Source organism: Platichthys flesus, chromosome 13 (assembly GCF_949316205.1).
Source record: "Platichthys flesus chromosome 13, fPlaFle2.1, whole genome shotgun sequence".
In the NCBI taxonomy this organism is placed as follows: domain Eukaryota; kingdom Metazoa; phylum Chordata; class Actinopteri; order Pleuronectiformes; family Pleuronectidae; genus Platichthys; species Platichthys flesus.
In genome coordinates, this window is record NC_084957.1 from 10717526 (window position 1) to 10736174 (window position 18649).

The 18649-nt window shown below is 41.4% G+C and overlaps 2 protein-coding genes across 2 annotated transcripts; both read right to left on the bottom strand.

Annotated features, from left to right (window-relative positions):
- Nucleotides 1-251: 251 nt before the first annotated feature.
- Nucleotides 252-4943, bottom strand: LOC133967085 (uncharacterized). Its single transcript, XM_062402300.1, has 2 exons — nucleotides 3652-4943; nucleotides 252-1149 (listed from the first exon to the last, which is right to left on the bottom strand). The coding sequence occupies exons 1-2, from the start codon at nucleotides 4617-4619 to the stop codon at nucleotides 252-254; spliced, it is 1866 nt and encodes a 621-aa protein (XP_062258284.1). The 5' UTR covers nucleotides 4620-4943.
- Nucleotides 4944-5660: 717 nt separating this feature from the next.
- On the bottom strand, nucleotides 5661-18131 carry heg1 (heart development protein with EGF-like domains 1). The gene is made up of 14 exons (XM_062402976.1): nucleotides 17709-18131; nucleotides 11610-13338; nucleotides 10859-11346; nucleotides 10315-10428; nucleotides 9979-10101; nucleotides 9786-9889; nucleotides 9627-9682; nucleotides 9270-9430; nucleotides 8417-8551; nucleotides 7848-7890; nucleotides 7705-7742; nucleotides 7502-7589; nucleotides 7079-7256; nucleotides 5661-6880 (listed from the first exon to the last, which is right to left on the bottom strand). Exons 1-14 carry the CDS (start codon nucleotides 17962-17964, stop codon nucleotides 6737-6739), a joined length of 3657 nt encoding a protein of 1218 aa, XP_062258960.1. The 5' UTR covers nucleotides 17965-18131; the 3' UTR covers nucleotides 5661-6736.
- Nucleotides 18132-18649: the final 518 nt, after the last annotated feature.

Sequence of the window (18649 nt, forward strand, 5' to 3'; positions counted from 1 at the left end):
ATTAGATCAAATAAAATGAGATTTATGAGATATAAAAGATTAAATACAAACCCAGAATTCCTTAATTCTTACAAACTTCGTCTTCAGCATTCATTCATATAGATTTGAGGGTAATAACAACCTTTAAAGTAATCTATTCTTTATTAATCTATTCTATTCTATTTCTTATCAAGCAAACCAATGGACCTCAACTCAACCTGATCAGACACCTAATTATCACTATGACATTTGGACATCAAAAGTTAAGACTATCAGCTATTTAACCCTATGTCATTCCGGCCATCGCTTGTTACCACTCCAACATTACACAGTGCTTTGAGTGCCGTCCACGTTCTGGCTGCCCTTTGCCTGAATACAGTCTGACCGATCCCAAGGTTGACCGTGGTGCCTGATATGAACAGTGAGGCGACAGTGAAAAGGGCCCAGTAACCTAACCTAAAGTTCGGCGAGTAGACATTACTCAATGAGCTTGAGAGGTAGTAGGTGGCATAGAGGAAGAACACGGTTCCTTGGCAGGCGCCAGTGATGGCCACTCTCATATGTCTTTGATTCCTCGGCGCGTTGAAGCTGCTGCCGCTCAGGGCCACATTTCTCATGTGTCTGTAGAGGTAGAGGATCGTTGAGAAGCTAGAAACGCTTGTGACACACAGACACAACAGGATGTAAGCTATGAAGATGTAAAAATTACAAAAGTTCAAGAGGTCCAGGTCAAAGCTATATTCTGTCCTTGTGCTGTTAGAATACGTAAAGCTCCTGGAAAATGTACTTAACACATTCAAAATGGAGTTGAGCAGAAGAACCATCTGGTCGAGAAGAAAGGCCCAGAGCATGAAAGACTTCATGTTCCTCTTTACCCAGATCCAAAGAGCTCGCCGTGCAGGGACAATCTGGACATAGTAGTAGAAGTTTAGCCGAACGTAGCACGTCATGCTGTTGTTCATGAAGTACATCACCATCACCCATGGCAGGGCAAACCATGTTAAGTCTTTTTGGTCGTTGTACATATAATACAAGAAAGGCAAAAAGACACAATAAAGTATAGAGCAACTGACAATACATTCCAGAATGGTCTTCAACGGCTGCTTGAGTTTCTGTCGGCCGTGCGACAGGGAGATCAAACAACAAGCGTAGAAGATGTTCGCAGTGAGGCTGACGAAGATGAGAGGAGCATTGATCAGTACAAAAGCCTGAGGACTGAGAGTGAGCTGTTGGCGTTCCATCGGTGGTTAAGAAAAGTCCGACGTATAAAATGTTCCTCTCGGACTGTGTCTGTTTTATGGTCCCTTCTACACCAGTCTTATAAAAGGGAAATCAATGTAAATGGACCATAACAGTCATACATCATGTAAACAACCAGAACCAATGTGGCATAGCATGTAAATAGAAACTGTAACCTCTGAAGACTGAAAACCAGGAGAGAGCGCTTTACTCGAAACTTGAAGCATCTGTAAAGCTCGCGAATAAGCACTTTGTACTTTCTTTGTTTAATCCATTTGCATTCATACACATCGATTTCTGTCATGCACCCTGAAAATAAATCCTAGAGATTGTCGTGTAGTACTTTTGACATTAGTTTTGTCACTGTGTTTTGTTTCTGAGGACATCAGACAGACTGTAAAGACATTCAAAAACTTTTCAAGGGTAGCAGGGGGTGGAGCTGGAGCTTATCCCAGCATGTGTGAGCCATACGTTACCCAACAAGTGGGTATTTATTAACCCACAGGAAGTCAACTTGAGTGGCGCAGACACACAAAAGGCATCAAAGTTTCAAGCCAGCCAGAACTTCAGTTAACAGATACATGCATTGACTGTCATGATATCTAGCTGTGAGTTATCATTTATCTTTACCTCCCAAAATATGTAACTTGGCGACTTGTTCAGCTATGATAAAAGCTCTGCCTCTCTGGGCTCATGACTTCAGTAGTTTCACAAAGTGACAATAAAGCCACAATTATGTTGAAGAAATATCTATAGTATGTAATAATATCTTTATTTATTTTTTACTCATTTAAAATATATTTTAACTGCTGATTGTATTCTTGTTTTGTGCCAACATTTTAAATCTGACTGATTGTTTTACCAAAAATTTATATTATTGAGGAAAGTAACTTCCACAAGTTTATTGTTTCTGTATCAGTAATTTTGATTTTAAATTATTTAACAATATGAATTCAATCTCTTACAGTTGCAACATAAACTGTGTCAACAACAGAGTAACAATTGTGAATGATTCAAAAGACTTTCAAAGATAATTTCATTAGAGACAAAATGCTCTGCTATATTTTTTATTTAAATGAGCACGTCTGACTAAAACGCCAAAACAGATCAAAAAAACACATATGAATAAAAATAGCACTTCATCAGAAATATCTAATTATTATTCACCTTTACATTCAAACATTTAAAAACTTTCTGGTATACAGTTACGGTGTACATTATTCTTCACACACACACAATCATCTATACTTAAAGGACATACACAAGCACACACACACATGCATTTAAAGCAACATATTTCCTCTCCAGTCAGTGTGCATGAATGAGATGTTCACCAGCTACATATACAGGATATCAACAAACAGGGAATAAATAAACATAATTATCAGATCAGGAAGTCGCTCCTCACGTTAAGCTGGTGTAAAAATGAACTTACAACCTTCAGTGGTTTGTTATTATCATGTTCCATCAATATGAAGAAACGGATCATTTCCATACGACAGCAGTGGCACGCACATATTCATATTTCAGCACTTTAAGGACCATACATCATCAATTTTATTTTTGCATGTTCTGGTCTATTTGGGACATATCACATAAAGTTTATAATACTGCTGTTTTGAATAGGATATCAATTCTTTTCTCCAGATTCCTCACACACATATTTCTGTGCACAGTTGATAAACAAAGTAAAATGTCTTCTTTTACTTTCAATTGTGCATTTACGCATTTTTCATAGGTCTGCAAATTTGTTTTTCTTGACGTGTGTGTCTGTGTGTGTCCTCTTCAGTCCAACTGACACACATCTGAAGGAGGGGGGGGGGCTGGACCGGACTCATGGTGCCTTCACGGCCTCCACAGGAGCTCAGACCGCAGAGCACTCGGGGGGGGGGGGGGGGGGGTGTTTGTATTATTATAATATTGTACATATTATGATTGTTTTTACCAGGCAACAAATTACAGACAATTCAATTACAGTATTGTGGTACAATATGTTATTTTTTATAGCAGTCTGACCCACAACAACAACAACAAATATTCCACAGCTACAAAAAAAACATACAAGTAATATACAACAAATATTGTCATAGTTGTGAAGAATCGTAATCACAAGACAATTGTTTCTTAATTGCATCCGATATAATATGATGAAACAAGATGAGAATAAACAAGATAAAATGAGATTAGATCAAATAAAATGAGATTTATGAGATATAAAAGATTAAATACAAACCCAGAATTCCTTAATTCTTACAAGCTTCGTCATCAGCATTCATTCATATAGATTTGAGGGTAATAACAATCTTTAAAGTAATCTATTCTTTATTAATCTATTCTATTAAATTTTTAACAAGCAAACCAATGGACCTCAACTCAACCTGATCAGACACCTAATTATCACTATGACATTTGGACAACAACAGTTCAGAGTATCAGATATTTAACCCTATGTCATTCTGGCCATCACTTGTTATCACTCCAACATTACACAGTGCTTTGAGTGCCATCCATGTTCTGGCTGCCCTTTGCCTGAATACAGTCTGACCGATCCCAAGGTTGACCGTGGTGCCTGATATGAACAGTGAGGCGACAGTGAAAAGGGCCCAGTAACCTAACCTAAAGTTCGGCGAGTAGACATTACTCAATGAGCTTGAGAGGTAGTAGGTGGCATAGAAGAAGTACATGGCTCCTTGGCAGGCGCCAGTGATGGCCACTCTCATATGTCTTTGATTCCTCGGCGCGTTGAAGCTGCTGTCGCTCACGGCCACGTTTCTCATGTGTCTGTAGAGGTAGAGGATCGTTGAGAAGCTAGAAACGCTTGTGACACACAGACACAACAGGATGTAAGCTATGAAGATGTAAAAACTAAAAAAGTTTAAGAGGTCCAGGTCAAAGCTATATTCTGTCCTTGTGCTGTTAGAATACGTAAAGCTCCTGGAAAATTGACTTGCCACACTCGCAATGGAGATGAGCAAAAGAACCATCTGGTCGAGAAGAAAGGCCCAGATCATGAAAGACTTCATGTTCCTCTTTACCCAGATCAAAAGAGCTCTCCGTGCAGGGACAATCTGGACATAGTAGTAGAAGTTTAGCCGAACGTAGCACGTCATGCTGTTGTTCATGAAGTAAATCACCATCAACCATGACACGGCAAACCATGTTAAGTCTTTTTGGTCTTCGTACACATAGTACAAGAAAGGCAAAAAGACACAATAAAGTATAGAGCAACTGACAATACATTCCAGAATGGTCTTCAATGGCTGCTTGAGTTTCTGTCTGCCGTGCGACAGGGAGATCAAACAACAAGCGTAGAAGATGTTCGCAGTGAGGCTGGCGAAGATGAGAGGAGCATTGATCAGTACAAAAGCCTGAGGACTGAGAGTGAGCTGTTGATGATCCATCGGTGGTTAAGAAAGGTCTGACATATGAAATGTTCCTCTCTGAGTGTGCCTGTTTTAGTGTCTCTTAAAAGGGAAATCAATGTAAATGGACCATAACAGTCATACTTCATGTAAACAACCAGAACCAATGTGGCATAGCATGTAAATACAAACTGTAACCTCTGAAGACTGAAAACCAGGAGAGAGCGCTTTACTCGAAACTTGAAGCTCTTGTAAAGCTTGCGAATAAGCACGTTGTACTTTCTCTGTTTAATACATTTGCATTCATACACATCGATTTCTGTCATGCACCCTGAAAATAAAACCTAGAAATTGTCGTGTAGTACTTTTGACATTGGTTTTGTCACTGTGTTTTGTTTCTGAGGACATCAGACAGACTGTAAAGACATACAAAAACTTTTCAAGGGTAGCGGGGGGGGGGGGGGGGGGGGAGCTGGAGCTTATCCCAGCATATGTGAGCCATACATTACCCAACAAATGGGTATTTATTAACCCACAGGAAGTCAACTTGAGTGGCGCAGACACACAAAAGGCATCAAAGTTTCAAGACAGCCAGAACTTTCTGTTAACAGATACGTACATTGACTTTCATGACATCTAGCTTTGAGTTATCATTTATCTTTACCTCCCTAAATATGTAACTTGGCGACTTGTTCAGCTATGATAAAAGCTCTGCCTCTCTGGGCTCATGACTTCAGCAGTTTCACAAAGTGACAATAAAGCCACAATTATTTTGAAGAAATATCTATAGAAGTTAATAATAACTTTATATTTTTTTTATTTGTTTAAAACATATTGTAACTGCTGATTGTATTCCTGTTATGTGCCAACATTTTAAGTGTTTTACCAAAAATGTATATTATTGAGGAAAATAACATTTCCACAACAAGTTTATTTTATCTATATCAGTCATTTTGATTTTAAATTATTTAACAATATGAATTCAAGCTCTTACAGTTGCAACATAAACTGTGTCAACAACAGAGTAACAATTGTGAATGATTCAAAAGACTTTCAAAGATAATTTCAATAGAGACAAAATGCTCTGCTATATTTTTTATTTAAATAAGCACGTCTGACTAAAACGCCAGAGTCAACAGATGATAAAAACATATATGAATAAAAATAGCACTTCATCAGAAATATCTAATTATTATTCACCTTTACATTCAAACATTTAAAAACATTCTGGTATACAGTTCATTATTCTTCAGACACACAATCATCAATACTTAAAGGAAATACACAACACACACACACACACACACATGCATTTAAAACAACATATTTCCTCTCGAGTCAAGGTGTATGAATGAGATGTTCATCAGCTACATATACAGGATATCAACAAACAGGGAATAAATAAACATAATTATCAGATCAGGAAGTCGTTCCTCATGTTACGCTGGTGTAAAAAATAACTTACAACCTTCAGTGGTTTGTTATTATCATGTTCCATCAATATGAAGAAACGGATCATTTCCATACGACAGCAGTGGCACGCACATATTCATATTTCAGCACTTTAAGGACCATACATCATCAGTGTTATTTTTGCATGTTCTGGTCTATTTGGGACATATCACATATAGTTTATAATACTTCTGTTTTGAATAGAATATAAATGTGTTTCTCCAGATACCTCACACACATATTTTTGTGCACAGTTGATAAACAAAGTTAAATTTCTTCTTTTACTATCATTTGTGTATTTACGCATTTTGCATTGGTCTGCAAATTTTTTTTTCTTGACAAATGAGAATCAGTGGCTTCCTGGAGGACGGGAAAACACATGACACCAACTTTAACGCCACAGCGGTAATGTAAAGTACATGCAAGTTGAAGTAAGTGAGGTAGAACATGCAAAAACACTGAATTCATCCCAAACTTACTTTTACTTGCAAAATTTGTGTATTTCTCAACCACAAGCACACACACTCACTCACTCAAACACACACATTTACATAATTCATTTGCAGCCCTGAATGCAGATGGTCAAATATTTTTTTTTTTTTAAAGTGAAGCTAACACACGAGCATCTTCACTGTGAAAACCATCATGACACATCACAGTATGAGAGACGGTGAGTTTGCGTGTGTGTCTTTCAGGTGGGGCAGTTAGAAGTAGTCTCTTCTTCGTGAGTCATCATTAGTGAAGGAGGGGTTCCACTGGGCGGGGTAGATGCAGGAGTGGCGAGAGCCCGGCAGACCTGTGAACGGGTACAGGCCGTTTCTCTCCAGGTCCGAGTTACGCAAAGCAGGCTAAGCGGATGGATACAAAGAGAGAGAAAATCAACATGTCTTTCATTGACAGTTTCCTCTTGTCAGGTAGAGTTACTCAACAGTTTTATCCAATGACACAAAACGAAACCCCAACTTGAGCAAGAAAGACAAATTAAGAAACAATCACAATTTAATAAGAGTGTTTTAGAATAAGAAGTGTATTTTAGGTGTCCTTACAGAATAGTAAATGTCAGTCATCTGCAGCAGGTTCTTGGTGCTGCCGTTCTCTTGCATCTCGATCGTCTCTCGGCCCCACTCCATGGATATGCGGTTATTTTTGGGGAAGTCGGCGTAAGGGGACATCTGCAGATCTCCACTCTTGAAGATGATCTTGTTAATGTCATTCTTATCTTTCCTGGCATTAAGAAAAACGTAACAAATTAAATCCCCTGCCAAGGTTTACTTTTTAGCTTGGTCCACATCCCATCCACTACCATGGATAAGGTGGAGTTCATTACTTATACTGCAGCGAGCCACCAGGTGGCAATCAACATGACTTGGCTTAACTTTTGTGGAGCTGTTGGTTTATCGACATTTTACGGTTGAGATAAATAGCAAACAGGGAAAAAGTTATAATGCAAAAAATATCTGCAGACTTACCTGCAGCAAGTGACAGTGAGAGCGATGATGAGGATCAGGAGCATAGCGCCCCCTGCAGGTGATACCACAACTGCAATCAGCTTGTAAACTGCAACATCAAATAACCAGATACAGTATTAAATACTACACATAAAAAAATCAAGGCACACAACAATCACACAATGAGAAATTAAATGAAATGGGTTTTTTTTTCAGTGACTTACAATTTCCACAGTTGAAGCCTCCAAATCCAAACGTGCAACTGTAAAGCAGAGACAGAATCTGCAATGAGCATATGATCCTAAATCTTTTAATCTATCCTCTTATACTGTAGGTTAAAAAAAAAGAAAAATAGAGCCAAACTTACAGGACACAGGTGCCGTTTTCCAGCTTGTAGCCATCCCCACAATCTGGAGATAAACATTGTGTTCAGAACAAAATCCAATTACAGTTTCCTCTATGGGTTACAGCGGTCAAAAGTGTTTTACTATTATTAAGTGATCTTAATTTGAATGAATCTACTTTTGCCACAGAATTTTCTTTTAGTCAGGAAAGGAAAATTACATTTTCTGTTATAAATATATATATATATAACAGAAGTGTAACATTTTAATTTTTTTTTAATTATCTGTTTTATATTTTGTCTAGGTTTGGGCATGCATGCTTTTGCAATCAAGGCTCCTCAGTCCAGGCCCAAAGATCTGAGGCTTGCATAATCAATGACACCTTTTAAATTACTTCTTAAATCATATATTTTTGTTTGCTTTTGTTAGTTTTAATAAACACTTTGTGCAGTAGTTATTTTTATTGTCATTATTTTACTGCTCTGTTTGATGTTTTATCACTACATCAATTTACTCCCCAATCTTATTATAAGTTGTAGTAGTAGTAGTCGTAGTATCCGCAGAAACCAGAAGAGAGAAAAGCTGAGCTTACCGAGGCAGGACAAGTCCTCAGGATTGTGTTTGTAGTATCCTTGAAGACACTGGCAGGACGCTGTGCCTCCGCTGTCGGTGCACGAGGAGCGCTCGGTGTCACACTGAGCCTTCTGAGCCACACACAGACTCTCCACTGGAACGCAACGTTGACAGAGTCAGTACCGACATAGGATTTGATCCTAAACTGGACAACATGACATGTCCCAGGAAGTTTTACTTTGTCATATCCCAGGGATGTAGCAACAGGGGTAGACATATTGTCTCAGTTACTTTACTGCTATTGTTTGTTCTTTAAATACTTACTACTTAAACTTGTGTTAACTTATATTTTATTGAACTTTATTTTATACTTCTTTAGCTTTCATTTACATGTAACTATTTAGTTGCTTATTCTTTTAATAATTGTATTTATCTTTTTGGAAATATTTAAAACAGGCACAATTAGATTTTTAGAATTTACCTTTTGTAATGTTGTGCTTGCAGAAGAACAATAAAGTTCTTGATTGTTAAATGTATGTGTACGGTTCAGTTCCCTGCATTCCCCTTAATTCATTCTCAGGTTTCAGCTCAAGAAGAAACCATAATATATTAACCCACCAGCCATGGGCACTTTGAAAGCCACCTTATTAATCCAAGTTATTATTATTATTTATGATATTGAATACCCGAATCTATCACAGCACCTTTCACAGGGGACATTTTACTCCTGCATTCTGCCCTCTAGTGGCTCTGAACATTTTTTTTTACTTTGATAGTGGGGCCTCAATCCTGTTTACAGGAGGAAACAGTATTTAAATCAGAAATAATCATTATTATGTTGTATACAATGTGGCTGTGGTGGTTCTTTTTACCGGAATAAGTGAGCTGGTGGTGAAGGACCATACGGCAGTGCGCCATGGAGGAGCTGCAGTTGCTCAGAGACATCTGGATGCTGTTATAGACTTCAGCGCTCGTCACGTCAGTGGAGATAGAAAACATGTTGACGGCAAAGATACGAAGCCCGTCCTCCTCTCTGCAGGAGGAGAGCAGAGGTCAGCACAGACGTCGGCAATGACAAAATGTTCAGGTTGTATCATTTAGACTAAAACATATTGCAGTTCTGACATAGAAATTCAGCCTTTCTTCTCTTATAACAATGAGTTGCTTTAAAAATACATTGACAAACAATAACAAAATACAGAAATCGAAAGGTTTATCGAAGAACTCACTTCTTACTCAGAGTCGAGCGGCTGTAGCCTTGAAGGACCGACAAGGACGCATTGAGCTGCAGGGACGACAGGAAGAGAGTGTGTGTGAGTTACTTAGTCATTCAGATTTTCTCAGAAATTAGCAGAGAGGACGATGCAGTGAGGTGGACGGCCGCTCACCAGCTGAATAATCTCCCTCTGGATCTCATGCATGGTGGAGCTCTTGAAGATCACAGGGTCTTGTGGCAGCCTGTTGAAGCTGAACGTTCCCAGAAATGTCTTTGCTGTGAAGGTGCATAAAAAACAAGTTTCAGACAATAACTCTTCTAAAAAAATAATAATCAGTATGTGTGTGTGTAGACAGTGATCTTACCTCTGGTGCATGTGCGCCCATCCTCGAGGTCAAAGCCGAGTGCACATTCGCAGCTGAAGGAGCCTCGTGTGTTCACGCACCTGGAGCCAACCGGGCAGGGGTCCCTCTCACATTCATCCATATCTGGGCACACAGAGCAAGAAGCTATTACAATAACACACCAACTGAATCCATAGAGCTTAGACCTAATCTTTACATTCCACACTGTTCATCAGTATGAACATTTTTTCAGGAAATGTCATGCTTGGATGCAGAGAGACGAAAGACTTTGAGCAGTTTGAAACAACGTTGTTATCAGACAGTCAGGAAAAAGAAGAGCAGAGAAGAGAAGCTCACCCTGGTTGCACGTCGGTCCTGTCCACGCCTGCTGACAGTGACAGGTGAACTGATGCCTTTTGTAGCTCACACACATCCCTCCGTTCAAACAAGGATTGGAACCACAGGGGTTTCCTGGAGGTCAGACAGGAGGGCAGACATTTGAACATGAAATAGATGCAACTGGACCTTTTAAAATGAACTTATTCTTATTACGTCTTATTAAACTCATGATGTAAAATGTTTGTGATGCCCATTTCCATGCCAGACCTCATTTTAGAATGTTTATATTCTTGGAATAGGTGAGATTAATTGTCATGGTGCAGTAGCTGGACACAAGTGTTCATTAATTAATAAAGGCTTTATACCTAAATAGACCACAACCCTGTACACATATGGTTATTTATACCTGTATTTACCTACTAATTGTGTCAAAATGGCTGCTGTGAAAAAGGATTATTATCAGTTTCCATAACAGAAGAAAAGAGAGTCTGAATAACAACCTTGGTTTAAAACCTGCATGTACATAATTTCTATTTACAGTGAAGGAAGAGAGTGAACTCACTTGGTGGTGGTGGCGTCAGTGCCTTGGTGGGTTGGATGTCAGCGGGTGACGTAGTCACCACCATCTCTGTGGTCCCCCTATCACTCTGTCTCCCGGTGGTGTGCAGGACCTCTGTGCTCCTGGTCGGGGTGCTGTGGGTGTTGGGCGTGGTGACATACTGGTCGTGAGAGGTTTTACCTCCCAGAGTGCCCGTTTCTATCTGCAGGGTGGTGCCTTTTGTGGGGTTGGCACTCTCTGTTGAGGGACCCTGGGTTTGGCTCGGTGACGCATGGCGAGTTGTGTGCCCTGCTGTGGGCTGCAGGGCTGGGGTGGAGGCTGTGGTGGGGGGTGTGGTGTAAGGGACGGTGGCCTTGGTGAGTAACTCTGACGTCGTGCTCCTGCTGGTGCTGCTGAAATGAGAGGATGAGGTTGCTGGTAGAGGAGGGCTAGTGCTGGATGTGGTGGAGGAGGCGAAGGCTTTAAAAGTCTCTTCTTCTGTTATCTGTGATCTGTTGATGAGAAAATAAATAAATCAGTTTCTCACTAACTCCTGACAACAACTAAGAATGTCATCATTACTACAGTCTAGTTCATCAGAGGACTGACATGACAACTTAATCTAAGTTATATGACTGTTCTTTGACGATATAAATAAATGCTCATTTAAAAAATCTACATTTAAAGTTTGAACAGGGCTCATAACATCACCTAGTGTTCAGTCATGTATCTTTCCTTGAATTATGTACAAAGTTTAATAAACAACACAATGTACCTTTCTGTGACAGTAACAGGTGACGTGTTGAGAGAGAGTTCAGTAACCAGCACTGGAGTGTCTGTCAGATGGTCATCCATATCATGTGTACTGCTTCTGACTGTAGGGGGCGCTGTTGTCAGACCCGGGCCCATGCTCTCCTCTCTGGTCTGGGATGACAGCCCCTCTGTGCCCTCCTGGTTCTGAGTGCTGAAGCTCTGCGAGGCCTCGGTGGAGCTTCCCACATCAGATACCGTCTCCATCTCTGTCCCTGAGGTGTTGGTCGGACCTCCTGCGGCTGAGGTGACAGGAGGCGTGGAGGAAACTGTTACGTCTGATTGGTCAGTGCTGAGCTCTGTCACTCTGAGAGGCGGCGTCGAGTCGGAGGTCTCCTCAGACTCTGAGGTGTGTTGATGCCAGGTGGCGTTTGGTGGCTGAGTCAAGCTCTGGGTTCCTCTGGACCCCTCTGGGCTCCCAGTCTCTGAAAACGTCCCCTTGAAGGACTGGGTCATGTGTTCGTCTGTTGAGTCCCTGCTGTCAGTCCGAGTGGATGGGGCACTGTGGGTGTAGTCCTCAGTCTCCGTGGCCCGAGCCGGGACACCCCAGGTAGAGGGGGGCTTATTGGAGTTGGAATCCTCTGTGAATGCAGAGGAGGTGCTGTTGTTAGAGGAGGAGGTGACGGACAGCAGGGTCCTCTCCCCGGCTCGGCTGATTGCTGAGGAAGTGTAGGTGCGGCCGGTGTGGATGGCTGTCTGTGACGCCAGGGCTGTGGTGTCTCGCAGCCGCAGAGTGGTGTCTGAGTGGTCCTGGGGCAGGCTGGCGTCCTCTGTCAACGTCCAGGATCTGGCCTTCCAGGACACAGGGTGGGAGACGCCGGGCAACAGGTCTGTGATACCTAAGTCCTTCCTGCCACTGCTGCTCCTGCTGCTGCCGCTGCTACTGCTACTACTGCTGCTGCTACTGATGCTGCTGCTACTGATGCTGCTGCCACTGCTAGTGCTGCTTCTGCTACTGCTACCAATGCTGCTGCTACTGATGCCGCTACTGCTGCTGCTGCCACTGCTAGTGCCACTGCCGCTCCTTCCGCTGATGCTGCTGCTGCTCCTGTCGCTGTTGCTGCTGCCACTGCTAGTGCTGCTTCCACTGCTAGTGCTGCTTCCACTGCTAGTGCTGCTGCTGCTCCTGCTGCTGCCGCTGCTGCTGCTGCCGCTGCTGCTGCTGCTGCTCCTGCCGCTTCTGCCACTGCTAGTGCCACTGCCGCTCCTTCCGCTGATGCTGCTGCTGCTCCTGTCGCTGCTGCTGCTGCCACTGCTAGTGCTGCTTCCACTGCTAGTGCTGCTGCTGCTCCTGCCGCTGATGCTGCTGCTGCCGCTGCTGCTGCTGCTGCTGCTCCTGCTGCTGCCGCTGCTGCCACTGCTAGTGCTGCTTCCACTGCTAGTGCTGCTTCCACTGCTAGTGCTGCTTCCACTGCTAGTACTGCTGCTGCTCCTGCAGGTGATGCTGCTGCTGCCGCTGATGCTAATGCTGCTGCTGCTCCCACTGCTAGTGCTGCTTCCACTGCTAGTGCTGCTGCTGCTCCTTCCGCTGATGCTCCTGCTGCGGATGCTGCTGATGCTGCTGCTGATGCTGCTACCACTGCTGCTGGCCTCAGTCGTGGCCACAACAAGGGTGGAGGAGAGCGGCTGAGTAGAAAGATTGATCTCTAGTGAACTGCTGCTCGTTTCTGTGAAGGTTTGTGTCTCCTCCGTGTCTGTGCGGAAACAAAACAATGTTTTAAACGAAAAGTTCTTATCTTCAAGTAAGAAGAACAACAGTGGCCAGTTATTACAACTTCACGGTATCAGGGCACGGCCACACATACGTGAATGCAAAGGAAATTTATAGCAGGTCAAGTTCACCAAAGTTTAACTCCATGTGAAGCCACGCTACAGATTTGCTTCGTCATAAGAATCAAAAGTTGTATTCGCCCCCTCAATCCCACTGACTGGAAGTGAACCTGAAGGTGAAGGTTTGCCACTGAAACATTCACACTTATTATTAGATTGATGGAAAAATATTTTGAATCGATGTATCAATGATACATTCTTGGCAGATTTGCTGGTTCCACCTTCTTTTATTTACCTTTTGAGTCATTTTTTGTTAATATTTAAAAAAGGAAAAAAATAAGATAATTTATTTTATTACCTAGCTATCTAAGAGTCAATTTTAATACAATGTTGCATTGGCATTGATTTTAAGATTTTATTGATGACATTTAGATCTTTACACAAGCTGTGTTCATCAAGGATTTGCAAACTTTCCATGAGCCTTCACGCTTAGATCAGCTGAATGTTCTAGTATATAAATACAGTCTCATTGACAAATAGGTTGACTTTTCATGCAATGGATGTTGAAATCAATACTCCTCTTCAGTCGATTTTCTTACAGCTTTCTCATCACAAATTCAGATTACAAACTGTCAAAAATGGAACATCCACATGCTGTGGCCACCAGAGGGCGCTGACCCTGCAGACTGTGTGCAGTCTGCAGAAACAGGGGGGTGGGGGGGTGGGGTATTGCGAGGTGCTGTAGTTTGCTGCAGGGGCAATCATTTTGGGTGGAGAACAACTGGCAGTCGGGCTTGTCTGCTTTAACAAAGGCTTCATGTCCTAAATATGGCGGCGACGGTCTCCACTGGGAATCGGCCATTTCCTTCCTAAAGCTGAGCGAGCACAAGGCGCTGGCAGAAAACTGTCACCATGGATCCGGGCGTGGGTTCATGTTCATTGTGTGCTTTTATTGTTCCTTAGGTCGTATTAACTAAACCACACACTTCCACAAGTGAAATGTCAAGAAAAGTATGAAGTTATAAAGTTCAGATTGTTGCTTTATTTTGACATTAACATTTGACAGTGAAGCAGAGATCATTGAGAGAGACACCCCTGTTTGACTCGCCCCTGTCAGATTCAGTCTGAGGGTACTGACATTAAATGAAATGAATCGATGGCAACCTGCCCTGAAAATGGTTTTGAACTCGCTACTCTAAAGCGGCATTCATTATCATTTGTCCACTTTTGGGAGAAGAACAAACTGAGAATGCAACACTTACATATTACAACGTTAATCACTTTTTAAGTAAATTATAGTATCTCTGCATGTTTTTAACTATATACACATCCAGTAAACACAAGCTAGCATTAGCCTTTCATGTAGAGATTATGTGCGTATGACAAGATTGAATCCCAATATTTACCCCCTGTTAGCTCCATTTTGGTCTCCACCAAATCTTTGTTTCGTGGCAAATTTATAATTTTGTCTAAATACTGTCAAAGTTTTTGTAAATTAAAAAAGTTCACTGAAAATACAAAATAAACTTAACATCTGTTTGCTGAAAGACGCCAAAAACCTTGCGTTGCTAAGGAGAACTACTGAGTTGGATAATAATTATAATGCATTGCAGAACAATATATACATATTTTGGAACGTAAACGTCAACAATGGAGAACGGTGTGCATTTATATGGAAATTATATTTGAAAGAATTCAGTTTATTTTCTTGATTAAACACTTATTTATATTTGGTTGGTATTTATAGTTATTTATATGTTTATGGCTACACTGTAAATATCAAGCCTCTACTATATTAAATATCAGCATCGGCATTGGACCTCAAATATCCCTATTGGTCAGGATCCAATGGACGGGCATAGGATCCGTTGTTGACATCAAGATATTACTTAGTTATAACAAAGATGAGTGATCTCGCTCTGACTTAAAGCCTTTTCTAAGCACACCCCTGATGCTGTGCTGTGTGACAGCACTCTGTGTGTCTGATCCCCAGGACTGGAGCAACAGCAGTGGGAGCCTGCCGCCTCCTGACATCCACCACACAGTGACCAGCAGCCAGCATCCAATACCAATGAAGGGATGGAGTTCAAGTGTCACAACAGCTCATCTACTGGGAGTGTTGTAGGGAGAACTGGGCCACCAGACTCGATCGTTCTCTCTCACTTCCTCTGCATGTGTCTCTCTCATTATTTCATGTCCTCTTTGGATCCAGCAGAACTCAGACTGGAACGTGGTGTTGGCAACGAGTGAAGGACACTCCCAGATTCTCGGCTGTTTATCGCTCAGCTCTCAACTCTTAACACAGTTGCCACTGTGAGGATTTTTTCCACATCTGTCATACTTCATAAACACTGTGGCTTGGCATTGTAGGTATATGCAGTATGTTCCAAAACAGTAATGAAAACAGCTGATTGATGGAGGTAGCAGTGCTGTGAATATTTATTGTTTAATTTACAAAAGGCCAAATAGGAGATTTTAGGTGAGGATTTTTACTATTGTCAAGTAAAGGAAAGCTGGACTGGGGTAAAAGCTGAGTGAATTAAGTGATTTATTTCCACTTGTCATTCCTTAGGAGCATCTTCAGTTTAATTACTATAAAAGGAAAGTATTGTGGTTTTTAGCTGAACTGAGCTTTTTGGTGGACTCGACTGAACTCTACCGTACTGCATACTGCACATTGTAAGCAGACCTAACCATGCTGTGTTAAAAAAGCAGAGGTTGGAATGATCCATGCATGTTTCCATACACCTTATCAACATCCGCATGAGCTGGGGTTCAAATGTCAAACACTTCACCGACCCCTCCATCGGCACAGTGGTGAGTAGCTGATAAGGGAATTTTCTTTTTTTGGTGAACTATCCCTTTAAGGTGGATTTACCCTCCTCTTTACCAGAACCACTGACCTAAACATACAGTAAGAGCCTTAACACACTTTTCACACTCAAATAGAAGTGAAACAATTACACAAGGAACATTTGTAAATGGACAGAAATAATAATAACAAATCCATCCATCCATTATCACATCGCTACCTGTCGTATTGTGATAAATAATCATACTAATTTCCTTATTTCCGAAACTTTTAAAGCAGAAATACGAATAAAAAATTAAGCGAGAATAAAAGATTGAATCTCTATTGGGAATAATGGTAGGTTGCATCAAACAGAGAGGCAAACAAGACAAAAAACAATACACCTGTTGCATTGAAAGGTTCCCTATCAGCTGAAAATGCAGACTTGATTCATTATTACCTTATTTGTCACATTATTATGTCTTTTAAAGTTTAAAGACTAGTTTTTGCTCCTGATTAAAGGTTGTGGGTTACAAATCTGAGCGATATCCATTATATGTTAAGGGATGAATCATGATAATTATTTAACCTTTGTTATATTGCTATGGAAATTACATTGCAATGCTTATTGATTGATTACTTGATTTATTTCACAGCTCCACCTGTTATCATAATTTAACGTTATTGTTCTTAGTGCTAAAGCTCATGTTAATGTGGTGAGAGTGAAAGTGAATATATGATCCAGCCATTCTCATGTGGGACAGGAGGTCAAGAGTAGAGAGTGTTGATATAGGTAAAGAAGGGACTGTTTATAGAAAGTTTAAGACATGGATTTTGTTTATAGAAAGTCTAGGACAGTGGATTGTTAATATAACATTTAGGACAGTGGATTGTTTATATAAAGTTCAGGACAGTGGATTGTCAATATAATGTTTAGGACAGTGGAGTGTTAATATAAAGTTAAGGACAGTGGACTGTTTATATAAAGTTTAGGACAGTGGACAGTTAATATAAAGTTTAGGACAGTTGACAGTTAATATAAAGTTTAGGACAGTGGACAGTTAATATAAAGTTTAGGACAGTGGACAGTTACTATAAAGTTTAGGACAGTGGACAGTTAATATAAAGTTTAGGACAGTGGACAGTTAATATAAAGTTAAGGACAGTGGACTGTTTATATAAAGTTTAGGACAGTGGACAGTTAATATAAAGTTTAGGACAGTGGACAGTTAATATAAAGTTTAGGACAGTGGACTGTTAATATAAAGTTTAGGACAGTGGTCTGTTAATATAAAGTTTAGGACAGTGGACTGATAATATAAAGTTTAGAAAAGTGTACTGTTTATATAAAGTTAAGGACAGTGGATTGTTAATATAAAGTTTAGGACAGTGGATTGTTAATATAACATTTAGGACAGTGGAGTGTTAAAAGTATAAAGTCAGTGGACTAACACCATGAGGGTGCACTTGCCGCAGCAGGCCTCTTAGTGACCAGTGTCTTACCGAAGTTTCCTCCCGCAGCAGCAGCAGCAGCCGCGGTGTGTGTGAGCAGGTTCCTCTGTGATGGGGATAAACTCTCGCTGGAGTATGCACTTGAAGTCGCGTTGTTTAACACGCTGCTCAGTTCATCCGCCGAGGTTGAGTGATACGATCCGGGATCTGAGCTGTTGCTGGCGGGGGTCCCTGCCCCGAGGGGCCGCGGCAGACCCAGCAGCAGCAGAGACAGCCCGAGGACGTGATTCAAGAACCACGTTTCCATGATTCTCAAGACCGCAACACAGTCGCCGAAAGTATCCGCGAAGTCGAGTGAATGCCGGGGTGGTCTCCCGGGGACAGCATGAGAGGAGCGGGTCGGCTTTTGGTGAAGTTCGCTGAGAATGAAGATAAATCCTGGTGGAGGTCCGGAGGAGAGGAGCTGGTGCTCGGAGGCGGACAGCGCGAGGCGCGGGAGATAAGAGCCGAGGCAGCAGCCTGTTATCAAGGCGGAGGAGCCCGGGCTCCTCCCCCTGCTGCTGCTGCTGCTGCACACACTCACTCACACTCCACACACTCACAAACACTCTCTCCCAAACTCACACACTCACACATAAACACACATACACACACAGAGACACCCTCACACACAGACACACACACTTGTATCCCTACCCCCCAAAAAGTCCAAATGCAATGCTTCATTTAAATAGAAAAGATAAAACGTTATTGTTTTTTCTATTATTTGGTATGTCTGCATTGCTTGTATTTGACAGTTTTTCTCAATGTGGCTCATTGTTGTTATTTTGGCCTTAACAAACAAATACTAGGATAGGAGAGTAAGAAAATACTTCTTAGTTTGGTTCATTGGCGGGTGGAAACCGATGTGAAGGTGCATTACCGCCATCTCACTCACACTCTTTGGCACTGATATTGTCTGAAAACTGTTTTATCTTCTTCCTGGCTTGTTT

Bases quoted from the DNA above. Each gene is read 5' to 3' on its own strand.
- LOC133967085 (XM_062402300.1), bottom strand. From the start codon at position 4,619: ATGGATCATCAACAGCTCACTCTCAGTCCTCAGGCTTTTGTACTGATC. The intron at 1,150-3,651 runs ATACTCTGAACT...CATCTTCGTCAG, and splicing joins GACATAGGGTTAAATATCTG to CCTCACTGCGAACATCTTCT.
- heg1 (XM_062402976.1), bottom strand. From the start codon at position 17,964: ATGGAAACGTGGTTCTTGAATCACGTCCTCGGGCTGTCTCTGCTGCTG. The intron at 10,102-10,314 runs GTGAGCTTCTCT...CTGTGTGCCCAG, and splicing joins AGGACCGACGTGCAACCAGG to ATATGGATGAATGTGAGAGG. The intron at 6,881-7,078 runs GTAAGGACACCT...CCATCCGCTTAG, and splicing joins TGACTGACATTTACTATTCT to CCTGCTTTGCGTAACTCGGA.